General features: G+C 37.6%; 2 protein-coding genes across 3 annotated transcripts in view; one reads left to right on the plus strand and one right to left on the minus strand.

The window, feature by feature from the left end:
* NetA (Netrin-A) overlaps positions 1–18,251 on the minus strand; it is a 225,804-nt gene that overhangs the window by 157,151 nt on the left and 50,402 nt on the right. The gene's annotated exons all lie outside the window — the stretch shown is intronic.
* On the plus strand, positions 13,573–13,989 carry LOC140756201 (bombyxin A-3 homolog). The gene has a single exon (XM_073091653.1). It carries the CDS (start codon positions 13,627–13,629, stop codon positions 13,918–13,920), a length of 294 nt encoding a protein of 97 aa, XP_072947754.1. The 5' UTR covers positions 13,573–13,626; the 3' UTR covers positions 13,921–13,989.

The following is an 18,251-nucleotide window of genomic DNA, read 5'->3' on the forward strand; positions in this document are numbered from 1 at the left end:
TAATAATTATTACTTAGGAGGCGTTATTGCCTTCACAGTCGTAACCGCATAATACATTTAATAGTCATATTTTCCGAAGACGGAAAATAAATTTATAAGTTTATTTACATTTTAAATGATTTTCTTCTCTTTCTTAGTCTCAGATAATATATAATTATTCAGGTAATGTTTCCTAACGTTGCAATTATTTTCAAACGCCACAAAGAAATTTATCTACAGGGACCATATTGAAAATCCTCAACGAACAAAGTTAAACTGTCGAAGTTTAATTTGCGTATTTTGCGTTCAGAAACTGTGTAATGTAATGAATTGCTCATTGTGTATTGAAAGGATTATGTTTCTGAACGCCGCACAATAGGCTCCGAGTTGGAAGGCAACGTTCGGAATTCAAAATCGAGGTTGCGGCTTAATATTATTATCTGTGGCATTTCGCTTTTAAAAATAGAACACGATTTTCTCTTTTGGTCTTTGTGTAGGTTTAGAGAGAAAACATATTTTTCTAGACAGTAAAAATTAAATCTTAAAAGTAGTTAACATTTAATACTACTAAATTCATTATATTCATCACAATTAAAGTTAAAACAAAAGCAAAAAAATAAACGCCATATTAATAAAATAATAGAGCACATAAACAACGTTAAACAAAATTTATAGAACAACTCTGTTTTGTTTATTGATAGAATTTAACCTCATTTAACCCTGTCGTTACAGATTACACAATATACAATGACGAGCCAAAAATTTTCGCGCCAACTGCACACCCGTCTGTAGTTTGTAGTTTCCCGCGACATTCTATTTTCAAACTGAGTATATTACAAAGCGTCTCGCGTTCCGATTAATTTGTCATAGCGTCATCGTATGGTTTAAAAGTGTTTATTTTTATTTTTTACGAGCTAATATTCATCGGCTAGATTTATCGCGTTCAGCGGTTAGTGGCAATTATATCTGGCAACACCGGCGCTGTGGAATGCAAATGGATTTAATTTGAAAATGGAATGAAACGATTTGTTTTATGAAGTAACGTTTAGTGACTTTTAAGGAATCGTGTTCTCTATAATTACATGTTTTTCTAGTAATGATGATGAAGATCAGTACAACATAAATATGCAGTTATACAGATCAGCATATTAATTAAATCAACATATTGTTCTATGGAGTAGAGACGGTATGAGTGCCGATTTTAGGCGATTGTATGTTTTAATTATATTAGACTCCATGTTGACTATATTTAAAGTATCGAATTAAAATCTTCTTATTTTAAATTATTTATTATTGTTACATAAAAATAAGTTGCCTCTCTGTAATATTATATTAAGTAGTACCACTCAATCATTATTTATATTTATTATCTTTTTAACGGCATAAGCCGGCTTATGATAATGAATAAGAATTAAGCTTTAGCTTTTAACTTGAAGATAAGTTTACGAAATATGTCTTCATAGCTGGAAGCGTGAAACTAAACAGTTTGGTCTTTAAATAATGGATTGCATAGTTACAAAACAAAATAAAGGCGGGTACCGACTGCGGGGAGGCGATAATGCCTTTCTGAAGCACGGCGAGGTGTGATACCGCCTTAGGCTGGAGAGAGTGGTGTGGTCTAAGTCAGAAGCTTTCAACTACGTTGGAACTCTCCGCGGTTTTCTGTGTAAAACGTATCCAATATTAATCCCATTACAATTTTCTAAATGTAAATGTTGCCCTAAATATTTGTTCTATATATAAATAAGGAGATTTTTAATAACGCTTTATTATATATCGGTTTTTCGTAAATCAAATAAATTTATTATTATACAGATCACGCTTCTTATATTGGGTCTATTTCGATGTTAATATAGATTTTAAATATAATATAATTCTACAAATTTTGACATTTCTTTTCAAAACACATTTTACGATGAAGTAGGGATAACTTGTTTCAATCAATATTGTTTTCCAAAACATCGCATTTCTATTCCACTTTGTCTAGATCCCCATGTGTGAGCAAGAAACATATAACATGGTCGCTATTTTAAATTACTTTATTTGTTAAAATATTATTATAATCAAAATCACAAATTAATTACTTCCACCCCTGTCTGTTTTCATCTTAAACTTAAGATGAAACCCTTGAATTTCTTAATATCACTTACACCAATCTCCGATGGTACAATTTGTCGGATCGAGTCACGATAGATGAGTTTTAATAGCTTGATGGGATCAGATCGACTTAACCCGTTAAGTATTGACTGGTGTTGCCAGCCATTATAATTTGTAAGGACATTCCCACTTTTAGGGTACTTTATGTTGAATATAAAAATAATAATAGAAAATGACAATTATTGACAATTGCAAAGAGGACAAAAATCCTGTATAAGATTGGTCAAATAAGAAGCTGGCTGCCATGGTGCTCTACAAGAAGGTTGCAAAAAGGGAGCTCCTACAATGCTGGCGATGCATTGGCGACTCTTCTGGATTTGCAAATGTCCATAGGCGACGGTGATTGTTTTCCACCAGGTAGCCCGTCTGTCTGCCTTATGATTAGGTATACATTTAAAAAAGTTGAAGTATCTCCCTTATCACAAAGATAAGTACACTGCTCCTTTAAAATAACTAAGATGGTGGATGGGTATGATACGATTTATCTGTGGAAGTGGAGATGTATATCCTTAATTTGACTGTAAAAATTAAAATGTTTGGTATAAAATTCTGATGAGCCAATTTACTTTTCTATGTCTTTTCGATCCATATACATAACCGATTTTTGCGTACATTTCATTTATCCATAGTATATTTGAAATATATTTATAGGTAAATATTTTAATTGCATTGTAGTATTAATTGAATATACTACCTTTTAAGACCAAAACTATAGCGAATATTCCTAAATAATGTAGTCACTATAATTATGTAAGGGCAGTCCCGTTTTCTTTCCAATCCTGGCAACCCTACGAGTGGGAGGTTAAGGCGGGATCGGCCGATCGCCGCTAATGTTTATACCTTTCTAATAAGGTATGGAGAATCTATAATTTGTGGTGTACAAGGAGCCGTGTCATTAGCGCCGACAAATGAGATATGAGGTTACGTAGCCGTGGCGTTGAGAGTATTTGATGTGTAATCAACACATGTTGTTGTGAACGCTATTATAGTATTGTTGTTGCAACCCTTATTATGTGCCGTGCTGGGCATGTTCTGTCACACTTGTATGCGGTGCTCACAATGCGGATTGGTAAAGGAATGTTTGGCAAAGGGAGATCACTCGCCGGGCTAGGTGATCACACTCGGACAGCCGCCCTGCTCCGGTAGTCACAGTTCGGGGCTTGTATATGTACAAGATGTTTAGAAAACTGCAATAGCGTGATTCAGAATACTCGTTGCGACGTCTCTTGACGAGTAGCGGGAAATCGCCACAAATGTTTTTTTATACAAATATTTTTTAAACACTTCGTTCATGAACTCTTCCATAGTTTAATTGAATAAGTTGGAAAAGTTTTTAACGCTGTTGATCAATATTGGATTGGTCATTAAGAAACTCGTTCCTTATCCGTTAACACGTTCCCTGCGGCACAGATTTTTCTGTACTTTCCATTACTGCGTTACGAGTTGTTTTAAACCTCGTCCTATATCCGACATTGTGGCGGCACGAGGCGTGTTAAATCCCACCGCCCGAAGAAGACTAAAATCCTTTTTTTGGCGCCAAATAAGACAAAATCGACGGCTTTTGTCTTGATTATTATCAACAATGAGTTAATTAACCTAAAACTGCCGCCGCCCTTGGTTAAATTCGTTACTTTAGATTCTATGGGTAAAATAAAATGTGGGTCTAATGCACCTCGGACCGCACTGAAAAATGGCAGGTTTCCATATAATTTAGTGATGGGAAAATAAATATCGATTTTATTTTATTGTTTTTATTTATCAACGTTATGGACAGAATGAATACAAAAAGGGGAAAAGTTATGGATGTTTTTCATTGAAACATTTCAGACAATAAGGTTTTTTGCAAACAGTGCATTCCGTGAGATTTTTTTTTTTGGTTTTTTTTGTCTGCCTCACGACATGTCAAGAATGTGCGGAGTTTTTCGTAGCATCCGACACATCTCTTCTTCTTTGGACCCTTATCGAGATGATGTGCTTTCTTTGCAGTGGATTCTGAAAAGTAGGAGCGAGTAGATTAGGGTAAAGAGTAATCGGAATACTCGGTAACGATTTTGCCTACGTTTCCTATATCAATAATGTAGCTACTTAACTTTTGTTTGAACCATAACAGGAAACGTAATTATCTATAATGTAATTTCTTACTATACGGATATACGCCTAGCCTGCCAAGTCTCACTACTGGACTTTCACCTAGACAGAGTATATTTGTGACTTACCTGTTTTTGAAATATCTTCTTGTATTCTGATTCTGGCTCAGATTTTTCAACCGGTTTTTCTTCATCTTCCTCCATGATCAACTTTTTTCGGCAACGTTTCGACATGATAATTTTCAACACAAAGACAGTCTCGACTGCGTTGCACAACACTAACCACGTGAAGCTAGCGTGGGGTGCGGTACGAGGTGCGTGGGGAAACGAGGCGTTCCCAACCTCGTTCCGCACTGTGTTAGCATTATTATTTGTTCAGTGCGGTACGAGGTCTAACAAACCCGACATTAGGTTGGTGTACCATAGAACTAGGAATCAGTAGCACATCACAAACATATAGTTATCACTCTCCTACACTGAACCAGACGGAAGTTATGCCTCTCGCACCACAGAGAAGTTAAAGTTTTTTCTTACCGCTATAACGACCAGACATGGACGAGGTGTTTTAAGCCGCAGCTAACGTGTTAAAAAAAGGAAATATTAAGATCCATGTCCGGAAAACCTTTCCAGATTTTTTTTTTTTTTTTATAATATAAGAGTAGCAGACGAGCATGCAGTCCACCTGATGGTAAGTGGCTACTGCCGCCCATGGACATCTGTAATCAACCCCAAATAGGATTAGATATTCCTACCTGAGGTCGGCCACAGATGCGCCGCTACCCCTGAGGACTAAGCTGGAACGCCTCGGAAAAGTCTGTCTCCCTTACCACACCCTTCAAACCGGAACACAGCAGCGCCTAACACTGCTGTTATTAGGTAGAAATAGGTGTGGCGGTGGTGCCGCCGGAGTCGAACCACAAAGGGTTCTACCACCTTTAACATCCACTTTCGCATCCATGCCTATGAACAGTTATCGTAGGTATATTATTAAAATTTTCAAACATAAACCGTTATCTCCTATCTACGTCACTTAAGTTCATTTTATCGGTGTCTATTTCGGAAATCAAAACATATCTGCATTTTATCTACAATGGGGTCCGTAGATAGCGTTTTATTGTAATGTTTCAATCAGCCGGGTATAAATCCGCCCTGGGGCTCATAAATACAGGCTCTATCTTATCAGCATCGGTAGAATTTAGGGTTGACGTGGAACGTGAGAGAATGTATGGAAAATAAAAGATATGTAATAGATAATCTAAGAAGTACTTGTTTTATGATTTTGGGAGATTCCTTACAAATATCTCAAAAAATACAATATACATTATTAGAAATATTTAGAAAGGGGGTAGAGCCATAGGTATGTTTGACCGCCACATCCATCCTTGGTGAAGCGGTTCTGTTTCTGTGGAGGTGTGTGAAAGTTGGCTGGCTTACATATGAGGTGACGATCTTACTCATCAGTAGTAGCAACGTATCTCTGATTGGCTTCAAGTTTGAAATTGTCAATTTGCCTAAATCATTTACAGAATCAAAACCGAGTAATTTCTACCAAAAATATATTGAAAATTATATTAATAGTTAAATAAGTAATTATAAAAGGTCTCAAATTAACCCCATTAAAATAATTGAATAAAGATATAGTTTTTTTTAACATGATCGAAAAATACATCATCCTTTGCAGTCAAGTAAAAACAGATTCATTTTTAAACTGCGAAAATAAATAAGCATAGAAAATAGTAATCAATTCAAAGTGAAAGGCAGCTTCAGTTTTATTTTAACGTTCTACGCCTTCAGAATTTAGATCTCAAACTAGATCTAAGTCGACAACCCTAGACTGGTCGTAGATAACAATACTATCCACTTAGGAAGTTATCTCCCAAAGGATCGGACGATAGAAGGAGTACGTTTAATTGTTATTTGGCTTTAGTCAAATAAGATTATCAAGTATTAAGTGGCTTCCAGCTTCATGGACACTTAATGGAAGCTACGAGTATTTAGTCAAATAAAAAACGAAATTATTGAATTCTAAGATATCATTACAACTTTAACTGTATTTTTATCTATTAAAAGCAGAATCGGTGATAGACAAGTGGTTTGATGGTGGTAATCCTTATTTAGATATATGTCTGACCGGGGAGCAAACACGGAACCTACCGCGTGTCAGTCTGGAATGGCCACTCGGTTACGCGGGTCGCCCTTCATAGAAGCTTTATTTTTGTTTGTTTCTTACGCGGGGAAACGATGCATGGGTTCCTCTTTGTCACGGGGACAATAGAGAGGATATACCGGACTCCTACCGGCATATCCTCTCTGCTAAAACCGTCTGTTCCTCTGGACGGCCTTTCTCGGACCACGGGTATGCTAATAGGCCTCATCAACGATTACGACGGCGGGTGTCCTTCAAAAAACTTAGACAAATGTCTTAAATCACAGAACCCAAGTCTTCTCTTCAAAATCGCACGTCGGGGAAGCACATCGGTTAATATTTTACAGCATTGTTAACAAGTCAGACGTGTGTTTACGAGTCCTTACAGATATTTACACCGGTCGTAAACCAGCTACGAGGCAAGGGCGCGGTATATCATCCTGATAGAACTAGGTAGACTGTGATGCATTTAGACGATTGCAATAGTATTATGGCTGAATCGGTAGAGTTGCCTACAAAATTCGGTATATCCGTACCCAAAATGTATATATGACACAACAGTAATACAATTTTTGCGATCTTTTTGTTAGAGGATTAGCATCCTCTGAAATCGTGGAAAGTTAATGCATTTCGGTATTTCGGTAGGACAGGGCCAATATTGGTAGATATACCGAAAAATCGGTAGGTTCGAGAACACTGGCTGAAACTGAAAAGATAATCACAGGTTTACCACAAATGGGAAGACCTAGAGTATTTTACTACGTTGATTCGTTGTGGGTTAAAAGGGGGAGTTTGTATGGAGAGGGAGATGTTTCCCGACGGCCCATGGGATCCTCATCAAGGTTCAATAACTGTTACCCCATGATGACGATCGGAATCGGTGACTTCATGTGCATTGCAAAGCACAGAAGACGGTAGTGATAACCTGATGGTAAGTGACTACTGCCGTCCATCGACAACTGCAATCAACCCCAGATAACATTAGATTCCTACTTAAGGTCAGCCACATATACTGCCCCTGAGAGCTAAGCTGGAATGCCTTGGATAATGTCTCCCTTACTAGACCCTTCAAACCAATACATAACAGTTAAACACTACTATTAAGCAAAAATAGGCGGAGCGATGATGGTGCCGGAGTGGAACCACAAAGCGTTCTACTACCTTCATGAACGACCAAATATTTCAAATATTATTAGCTACGCGGTCTCTTTTTTCGAAAGACAGCCCTACCAAGACCCGTTAGAATATCAACAAGCTTATTAAAACACGATGTAGTAAGATTAAGGCTATAAACGTAATGAGATGTTTTTTCCTAAGGCCGCTTGCAAGCTTGCAACATTTTGGAATTTTATCTACAAGAAATTCTTAAGGATTTAACATGATATATTTTGTTCCTACTGGAAAAGCTGTTGTGAAATATGGTGTGGATTTCTGTAATTGATTTTTGAAGACGTTACCAACAAATAATATGTAAGTACTCAAATTTGTGCATATATTTAATGTTGTTCTAATATTAGCAAAGATTTCGTTTGGAAAGTCGACAAAATAAAGAAGAAGAAAGTTAAGAATCAATACATGTAAGGTACTAACATTTAAACGTTTAGTAATTAAACCTTAGAATTTACTTTAACAAAGTACCCACATTAACAATATTTACGACTTGAAACTAATATTAATTATTAATAATAATTGATTAATTGTTAATAATAATTGATTAATTATTAATACGATCAGTAATAAAACATGCGGAGAGATTATTTTCATAGAAACAATTACGTAATAATATTTACGACTCAATTTTACCAAGCCCAGGATGTACTCAATTCTAGCTATTGAAACATTTTTCACAACTCACAATACTGTGTTCATTATGGTTTATTGTTATATGTGACATACATGGATTCATAGCGATATACAGAATGGAATGGTATTTTGTAGGGCTCTTACAGAATTACGATAACGAGCGACTTTCATGGGCAAAAATCTAACCTAACGTAATGTAACTTAACTCGGTAGTAAATAGCACATCAAATAATTTAATACAGCTATTTTTAAGCTTTTTTTATAATATAGGAGTAGCAGACGAGCATACAGTCCACCTGATGGTAAGTGGCTACTACCGCCCATGGAGATCTGTAATCAACCCCAGATAGGATTAGATATTCCTATCTGAGGTCGGTCACAGATGCGCCGCTACCCCTGAGGACTAAGCTGGAACGCCTCAGAAAAGTATGTCTCCCTTACCATACCCTTCATAACGGAACACAGTAGCGCCTAACACTGCTATTATTAGGCAGAAATAGGTGTGCGGTGGTGCCGCCGGAGTTGAACCAAAAACCACAACCGCCTTCAATACTTTCTTACTATAAGCAATTTATAATACCATCCTGTTTAAATGAAATGCAATAGAATCCTTAGTGATACCATGATAGCAGCATTAAGCCCTGCTTTGTTTTGATCAAAAATATGTGGTATTGTGACTAAGTAAATAAAATTTGCACGAAACATCTAAACAAACTCATGGATAACCATCTACTTAAGAGCTTCATGCTTATTTATTTCTTCAATTTCATTAAAAAAAATATTTTATTTCCCTGTTTTGAAGTCGAAAGCTTTGAGCACACGTAGTCGCAAGTGCAATAAATAGTAGTCCCTTTGTAAACGGCCTAAACGAGAACCGTTCGTAATTTTCTGGTGTAAATAGCTGAATAGCGAAAGGTGCAGTAAAACGAACATCGTTAGACATTTCCATTCATTATTTGTAAACAGCATAAATTGGTTAGCGAGTAAACAAGAGCCTAATTGGTGTGTAGTTGACCAGCCGCATAATTAGGCATAATGTGGTGCGCCCAGATCGTCACGAACCCATTACTGTCTCACTGCTGGTCACGGGTCTCCTCTCAGAGTAAGGCTTTAGGCCATAGTCCACCGCGCTGGCCCAGTGCGAATTGGTAGACTTCACATGTCCGTAGCAACTTGTTTTATGAACTCTTAAGCGCGCAAGTTTCCTCAAGATGTTTTCCTTCACCGTTTACGCAAGTGATAAATAATTAATTTCTAATATCTACATAGCTATAAAAAGTTAGCATCAGATCGAACCTTGGACGCCTCCATTAAGAGGCGATGTTTCTAACCACTAGGTTATCACTATCAGTAGAATATCACGTCGCCCTGACTCAGGTCTAATCAATCAGGACGAATAAATCGAAGAGGTCGAATTTGCAGAACAACTAAAATTGAACTAATTTCATTGTTTTCTCCAACAAGCCTTTTCTCAATATACCAAGTTTAAAACTTAACTTAGGCGCATATAATAAATTAATGAGTTTAACCAGGTCGAATCCCCTATTAAAAGGATATTGTTTTTGAGAAACGCAACGAATTTTAACGAGGGTGCTGATTACAAAGGGCCTTTAACGAAATAGAGCCATAAGCTAGAATCCGCCTCGTACTTGCTGTAATAAAGAAATAAAAGAGATCATTAGCGTCTGTCTGTATTTATTTATAATGCATATTAAACTTTACCTTTTTATGTCTATTTTTCTGAAGTTGGGATACGAAGTACATACAAGCATGTATCTTTCACATAAATCGTCATAATTCATTTTTTTCATAATACATTACAGATGCAGTAAAAGATCACGCAGTCAATCTGTGTAGTACTGGTCACTGATGCTCATGGAAATCTTTAATCAACCCCAGATAAGATTATAGTCCACGCAGAAGCGCTTAACACTGCTGTTGTAAAGTAGAAATAGGTGTGTCAATGATGCCTCCGTATTCGAACCAGAGTCAATAGTGTCCCATTGCTGGAAACCGGTCTCCTCCTCTCAAAATGAAATGGGTTTAGTTTTGGTTTTCCTTCATCATTTTGGGAATTTATACCTTCTCATCAGTATCAATAGGCGGCCTTATCGCTGCTTAGCGATAAGGCCGCCTATTGCATACTGTTTTTACCTTACTTAATACTGTTAAATTCTACTGTAAGTGTGCAATAAAGAGTATTCTATTCTATTCTATTCATCAGTTATAGTTATAAGGCATATGTTGGAAAACCCACATTGCATTGGAAATCTGGAGTCGCATCGATGAAGCTGTCATTTATACTAGAAAACTATCACTGTTCTAATAGAACCATTTGTGGTTCGATCCGGTGGCACTCCAGCGGCACCATCACCACACCTATTTCTGCCTAATAACAGCAGTGTCAGGCGCTGCTGTGTTCCGTTTTGAATGGTGTGGTAAGGGAGATATACTTTTCCGAGGCGTTCCGGCTTAGTCCTCAGGGGTAGCGGCGCATATGTGGCCGACCTCAAGTAGGAAACTAATCTTATCTGACGTTAATTACAGATGTCGAGGGGCGGCAGTGCCACTTATCATCAGGTGGACTGCATGCTTGTCTGCTACTCCTATATTATAAAAACAAATAAGACAAATTTAGAAAAAAAACGGTGCGTTAGATTGGAACTCCAGAAACGTACACAGCTGTAATTCATGCCACAAAGCTTTTCATAATAATAGTCAATCCGTGGTGGACTAAGAGCTTGTACACAAAACTGCAATGCGTCGTCGCATCGTAAAAATTTGCGAGCTCCCTCAACGCATCGCAAGAACTTGCGAATTGATTCGCATCGCGCATTCCTGCGATGTTTCGTCACAGTTGTTGTTGTTGTTGGTCACCCTGGGAGACGCTATGCCGCACGATATCGCATCGCAGCAATTCGTGTCGCAATTTTCTGCGTTGTGAATTCGCATCGCAGTTTTGTGTACGAGCCCTAAGACGACCAACACAGCTCACAAAACAACCGATACGCAACTTATACGCTAGATGCATCCATAGTACCAGGCCTCATTAAGATCTCTAGAGCACTGAATATTCATGAGCTTCCTATAAAAGTAAGGGGAATTTCCTGGCAACCTACATTCTAGCTCGCTTGCACCAATCGATAGTAACTTGAAAATTTAATGTCCATCGCTTGGTACTTTAGAAATGATGACGCTGTGACTTGAAATGAAGTGGCAATGTACAGGTCATATCGCTAGAGGGAGTTAAATGATGGAAGGAATGATGAAAGAAAGTTTCATTGAGTACGTCTAGACAGAAGGAATATATGGCGTCCTTGAAAAAGACAATTGAGAACAGACTTTAGGGAGTTTGACTGATGTATCAGGCCCAAAGTAAGGAAGGGCTATATCCATCTCCAAAATCTCAAAAGGTATTTGCAAAGACTGAACTATCAGTCCAAATTATCTAGTTTGGATGAATAAATATGTTTTATAGGTAATTTTTTGGCTGATAATGCACAGCTATCCAGGTCCTGGTCCAAACAACGTAACTAGGGTGCAGACAAATTAGAGGATTTTCATTTATTTAAAGGGATTTTTCTTTAAACACGTAGGTTTATGAGTTAATGTGGAAAACAGCATGTGATAGCTAACATGATGAACGTGTAAAGATTCTCAGGTATCAGCGTGAAACCGATAATGTAAGACCGTAAGCGGTTCCTAACACCAGTCATTATGGAAGCCTTAAGTGATAAGAGCTTAGCGACTCTTCCGTTTCGTCCTTATATTTTTATACCTAGAAGTGGCAAAGAGTCATTTACCATCAGGTGTAGTCCATCTGAAAGTAAATAGCTCCTCTCGCTTCCCTATCTGTGGTTGGCCGTAGATGCCTTACTATCTGCCGACTAATTTGTAAAGTTTCATTTAATATTTTATTATATTTGTTTTGATACAATGTTAAGAGCTGTGGTTAGAAACTCGAATAAACAATCGGGATATCCAAGGTTCGAATCCCAGGCAAGCAAAAAAGGTTTAAATGGTTGTGTGAAGTTTGTCAATTCGCACTAGAAAACCCCTCTTACTCTGAGATGAAATCCATGTACAACAGTGGGATAGTACCTAATGGATTGCCGAGGAAAGCTCTTACTTCGTCATCTTGAAACTAATATAACACAGCAGAGGTACACTACTATTACAAAACAGTAGTAGTAATGACGTAATACCTCTGGAATCAAATAACGAATGGTTCAACCGCCTCCACGTTGTTAATTGAACCATCCTTCAACCAGACTCTTCACTTAATTTTTTGTAATTGTAAAACATATCGTTACAAGAGTAATATTACTTATGAAAGTACATTTATAATAACTTTTACCAATTTACTTGAACAGATGGCTTGTCGGAGGCTCCCACGCTAATCGCCAAGCGATTATCGATAGATTAAAAACTGGACAATTAAAAATACTAATCACTGAAGAGAAATTTAATAGGATTCGATTCTGAGATGCTACAAGTGGTCAAGGCCGTATTCACGTGAATGATGAGTTACAAAAATAAGTAATTTTAGAAGATTGTATGATTTATTTGCAAACTTCAACTTGAATCTTTTTCAATTTTAGTCATAAAGAAAAACACGTTTTCTACACTCATAGCCTTACACCTAGCCCTGTGTCGTGGGTGCCATGGACACACACAAATACGAATACACACACACTCAGACCAGAACAGAAATCTTAATTCATCGTTCACGTATTTGGCCGGGAATTGAAGTCGGAACCCTTTGCGCGTCAGACCGGTACGGTGACCGCCGTGCCACGCGGGTCGTCGAAGTCATACAGAAAAATAAACTAATAACATAATTTTAGAAACGGCTGTACCGATTTTTTTATAATTGAAAGTGGTTGAACCACGAAGGGTCCTAATAACAGACTGCTGTACCGGACACAACAGTGCTTAAAACTAGTTAATCACTGCCGAGTTCCGGTTTGAAGTATAAGAGAGACATATTAATCTGAGTTCCAATTTAGTTCCCAAGGGTAGTAACGAATCCGACATACTTCCAAAGAGGCTATGACCATTTACCATCAGATGGTATATGCTCATTTGGTATTAAAAAAAATCATCAACAAACCGTTCATAGGGATGAAAGGGGAGCAAAGTCGGGCTCAAATCCTTGTTTATCATAAATTTCCTTTAAACAACACATATTTAATATTCCAGTCACATTAATATGCAATAAACACATCACAATGACGTCACTGAGCAGAATGACTTATTCCCATCGAGCACCTAGTGTTAACCTGTTTACCACATAATCATATCGAATTAGGATCACGGTGGCTTCCCACTGAATATTGATGAGATCAGGGTGTATAAAATCCGGGGATTTTGCTGTAAGAAGCACAGAACAAACGTGTACACCGTAACCAACGGTACGTAACCAGTTCGAACCAGAAAAATCCAGAAACAACCATGAAGATCCAGATTCTCATCATCGTCACCCTCGCTGCAATGTTGGCGGCAAACGAGTTTGGCTACGTCCAGGTCTGCGGTAGGAACCTCGCTCAGCTGCTGGACAACCTCTGCGAAGAACCCAAGCTGTTGAGCGTCAAGCGGGAACCGAACGCGGTGTCGTACGAGTCCAGCTGGCCCTGGATGCGGTCCAGCCACGCCAAGGCCCTGGGCGGCTCTCGGGGCAAGCGGCTGGTGGCGTCCGAGTGCTGCATGAAGCCCTGCTCTATCGGTGAACTGCTTTCATATTGTTAATGTAATTCTTGTAATGTTCATTGTAGATCAATTGCAGATTATTTAGATTAAATTGTTTGTTGACGGCAATTTCATTGTTTTATTTGTCGCATTTCAATATTAAAAACTATTTAATTTTTTGCATCTTTAAAAATGTTTTTACTTTTGGCTTATACTAATAGTACTAACACTACTGTGTTCTTCAAGTGAACTCTTATACAAACTTTCATGTTAGTCCTCAGGCGTTGCGATGTTTTACCTGAAGTCGATCATAAATACGTTTTCACTTCTGACAAGTAAGATGGTTATCTCAATGTAAGTCACTCAGAATCACATCTTTCCACCGAAACACAGATCTGCTTCACACTAGAAATAGGTGTGACAGCAGCAACTTTTGGCGTTGATAGTTGTAACCTTTTCACGTTCCATTCCTTGGTAATAGTTTCTCTTAAAAACCCGTGAAATTTGATATATACTCCCAGTATTTCTTTAAAAAAACAACACCTACACGAGTGTAAACAGCGTTGTAAAATAAAGTAAACGTAAAGCTCCACAAGGCTCCCTTAAACAAACTTAATCGTGGGACAGCGAGGCTGTGTGTGTAGTGAACATTTATTTGAAATTTTCTGTAATTACTTCACCCAAGATGGAAGAATCACGACATCGTTACACACGGACAAAAACGACGCAAGTGGGAACAACATTCAACTTACTTTAACCCTTATGATACAAACAGTCAATAGAACATAGAGTCGTGATTCCTATGAATGTTCCGTAGGAGATACGATGGTCATAACTAACGTATAATTAGAGAAGGCACGTCGGTCTAGTGTTGTGCAATACTTTTGTGGGATCAAAATAATTATCGATATACAATAGCCGATGTTATTATTTACCGATAAATCACAGATGTTCTCGATATTTCTAATAAATCTTCACTCGGTAAGATAAACCCGAATCTGTTCTACTTTTATAAATCATGATTTGAATATAAGAGTATTAAAGTAACGGTTTCTCGACTGATCTCTTTAAGATCTGTTCCATATAGCCCATTTAATAATGGTCTTCGTCGCTGGCGAAAGTCTGAATCCCAAACAAAATTTAAAGTCTAATCCTAGGTCGGTCTCTAATTGTCCCTGTAGTTTCGGGACCAGAATAGGGCTACGGTATCCCCTGCCTGTAGTAAGAGGCGACTAAAGAGATCTTGACCCGGGGTCATGTGTTACGTGCGTACAGACTAAACAACTTCTTGATTTGGTTGTTTTATTTTTAATTATATACATATTTTCACTGTAGATATACAGTATACATATGCATATATGTAAAACAGTTTTTTAAGTAGAAATTTTTCTTTTACTAAATAATGCTTATATTCTTATTCATTCTAGGGTATAATAATTGTGAAAGTCATATACACTTAACCAGGCAAAAAAAAATATTCAACCCCAGATATAACACAAACAGGGAATTAAAAATCCAAACCCCTCTACATAGCAGAGCGGTATAGTAACTGCTGTATCAGAAGTTTCGTGTAACTAAATTATTTGGTATATAAATATAAATCATGAATAATTTCTTAAAATAAATTAAAGTTAATACAATTTACTAATATTTGAAAACTCATTTTAATTTTGTAAGCTCACCAAAGCTGTTAACACCGTACTCGTACCTGAAACAATTAAAAAACATTAGGTTATGAATCAACTCCAATTAACTAACATATTAATTTCTGTCACATAATACTTATACTATTAAAATTAATCTAAACAATTTGATAAGGCCACTAAAGGAGTTCCAAGTTAATCCTCAGAGACAGCATCTGTGATGGACTCTCAGGTGAGATTCCTGTTCTATTTGGGACCGAGTATAGACAACCTTATTTGCCATAGACCATTTAACATCAAGAGGAATGTATCTAAGTTTTCTAACCACATAAAATACAACACATGGGTATGTGTACATAGACGCGCGCGCGCATGCTTGCACACAGTCACACACAAACACAAAAACAACACTACAGTGCTATTACCTATGAAACAGTCTTACATAATTATTATTAACACAAAGAAAGCAACATTCACAACCAATCCTCTTGAACAAGATAGGCCGCGCTTGGAATCACACATTGCCTTTCATGAAATTCGAAACCAATGTCGCAATACAAGGAAACTTATGCAACGAGGAAAAGACTTTCATTCACTCAAATAACAGTGCCATCACAATACTTCCTGTATGTAAGTGCTCTGATGAAACCAATAAGGTTGTTGAAGGTGGTAGAACCCTCTGTAGTTCGATTTCAGAGGCACCACCGCCTATGAGGCATACCTATTTCTGCCTAATAACAGCAGTGTTAAGCGTTACTGTGTTCGGGTCTGAAGGATATGGTAATGGAGACATATGTTTTCCTAAAACTTTCGTGTAACTCGTATTCTTACTACTTAATCTTTTACACAAATAATCCAAATCCAAATCTTATTTATTCAAAATTGATTTAAATATATAAATCTTTTTGAAGGTCAACAAACTACCAACGCTTCGGAAGGTGTTTTGCTATGGAGAAGAGGCGAGGAATGTAACTAAAAGAAAGAAAGTAAAAAACTACATACATATTTTTTCCTGGGTTCTCCTTATGTTTATTAATTTTGTCTTTCTATGCAGAAAATCCATAAAATATCTTAAATAAAAGTCAAGTTTCATTTGGTTGCATTCTCCATAGTGCATTCACATAATGTAGAGTCAAAGATTTTTATCATTATCACTTGCAACTTTCGAGTGAAGCTTTCGAGTAAAAGCTCGCACGCACACCGTCACGTATCTCGACGTGACCGCTGCTGATAACGTCCCGTGAACATTACTTGCTCAGAAGCTTTTTAGGGTTCCGTACCCAAGAGATAAAAACGAAACCCTATTACTAAGCCTCCGCCGTTCAAATTTTCACAATGCATATACACACATGGGACATACATGGCTGCTATAATAAAAATACTACAGATAAAAAAAAATTGTGGTACGGAACTTTCCGAGTGTGAATTCGACTCACACTTGGTCAGTTATTAACTAAACCTTTCACCTAAACGAAGTGCACTACCTCTAACCGTATGTACGTACTTGTACGCAGATCCTCATTATCTACACAAATATATAAAATGGATGTGTCTATTTGTGATGTTCAAACAAAAATTGTATATGAAAATACATAAGGCACTTATAAAATTAAAGACAATTACATATTAGTTTTTTTGGTCAGTCTGTAGTTACACTATTAAACGGCTCAAACCGCCGGGCACAGCTCGTTGTACATCCAGAGTATTTTCCAGTTTTAACCTGTTGTACCCGCATTTTTTTTACCGCACAAAAAGCAAAAGAAGTTTGAATCTTCTAAGGAATTTATTTTGAAATCATACGACATACTTTCACTTTATATATTCATGTAGATTGTAGATAAACTTAAAATTTTAGTCTCAATATTTCAAGTGAAAATTTATATCAAACTCCATATCCGTCAGTTGCAAACGGGTCCAAAAATGTATTCAAGTAAGCACTTTACCTCACTTAGGTACAGCGTGTAAGGGGGGTGATACACTAGCGACAGTTTGAGTCAGAGACGGTCTGCGGGCGCCAGTGGTCGGTGTCTAGCAATAGACCTGACAATTAACAGCAGTCGCTGTCGATGGCTGGCAGCCGGTGACGATGACGCTAGCAAAACCCTTGTCAACTCCTGGCCTTATCAACAAGCGACAATCCGCGCCGGCAACCATCGCTGTAGTTCGGCGGCAATCAGTAACGAAAGGCGGCGAATATCAGCGGTAGTCGTCGTCGGTGGCTGACTAACGGTAACAGACGTCAAATATTACTGTCTGTCTTTAACGACTACAAGCGACAGTCGACAACCGTCGATAATTTCATCCCCGGCCAGATAGATATCTAAATGATGAATTTAGGCTTCTGTTTCTGGGTCTGGGTGTTCGTACTTTTGTCTCTGTGTGTGTCCATTGTACCCATGATACAGAATCCCATTGTGGAGCTGTTTGTGCAAAAAGATTTTTTTTATATTCTTTGTATGTATGTCCTGTGTACTACCTTATTGTCGCTCGTATGTTCCCTCCCTAAACCGATAACATCAGCAGTTGTCACGTCGAGATACGAGAGTACGAGTATATGGATCGTCGGCCAAAATAACTGTTTTGCGGTCTCAACACCGCATCTCAGATTATCAGGACACGTCTTAAATTGTCAGAATCAGGTAGTAACGTAAGACATTTCGCTCGCTTAAACATGATACACTTGTTGAAGTTTTAAATAAAAGGTATTTAAACAGAAAGGGATTGAAGTGGCTGCAATGCTTTTTATAT

The sequence above is a fragment of the Epargyreus clarus genome, unplaced genomic scaffold, assembly GCF_041222505.1.
Source record: "Epargyreus clarus isolate Ecla_fem2 unplaced genomic scaffold, WU_Ecla_fem_2.2 ptg000034l, whole genome shotgun sequence".
Lineage (NCBI taxonomy): Eukaryota > Metazoa > Arthropoda > Insecta > Lepidoptera > Hesperiidae > Epargyreus > Epargyreus clarus.

Excerpts from the sequence above, each read along its gene's own strand:
- LOC140756201 (XM_073091653.1), top strand. The coding sequence starts at position 13,627 with ATGAAGATCCAGATTCTCATCATCGTCACCCTCGCTGCAATGTTGGCG.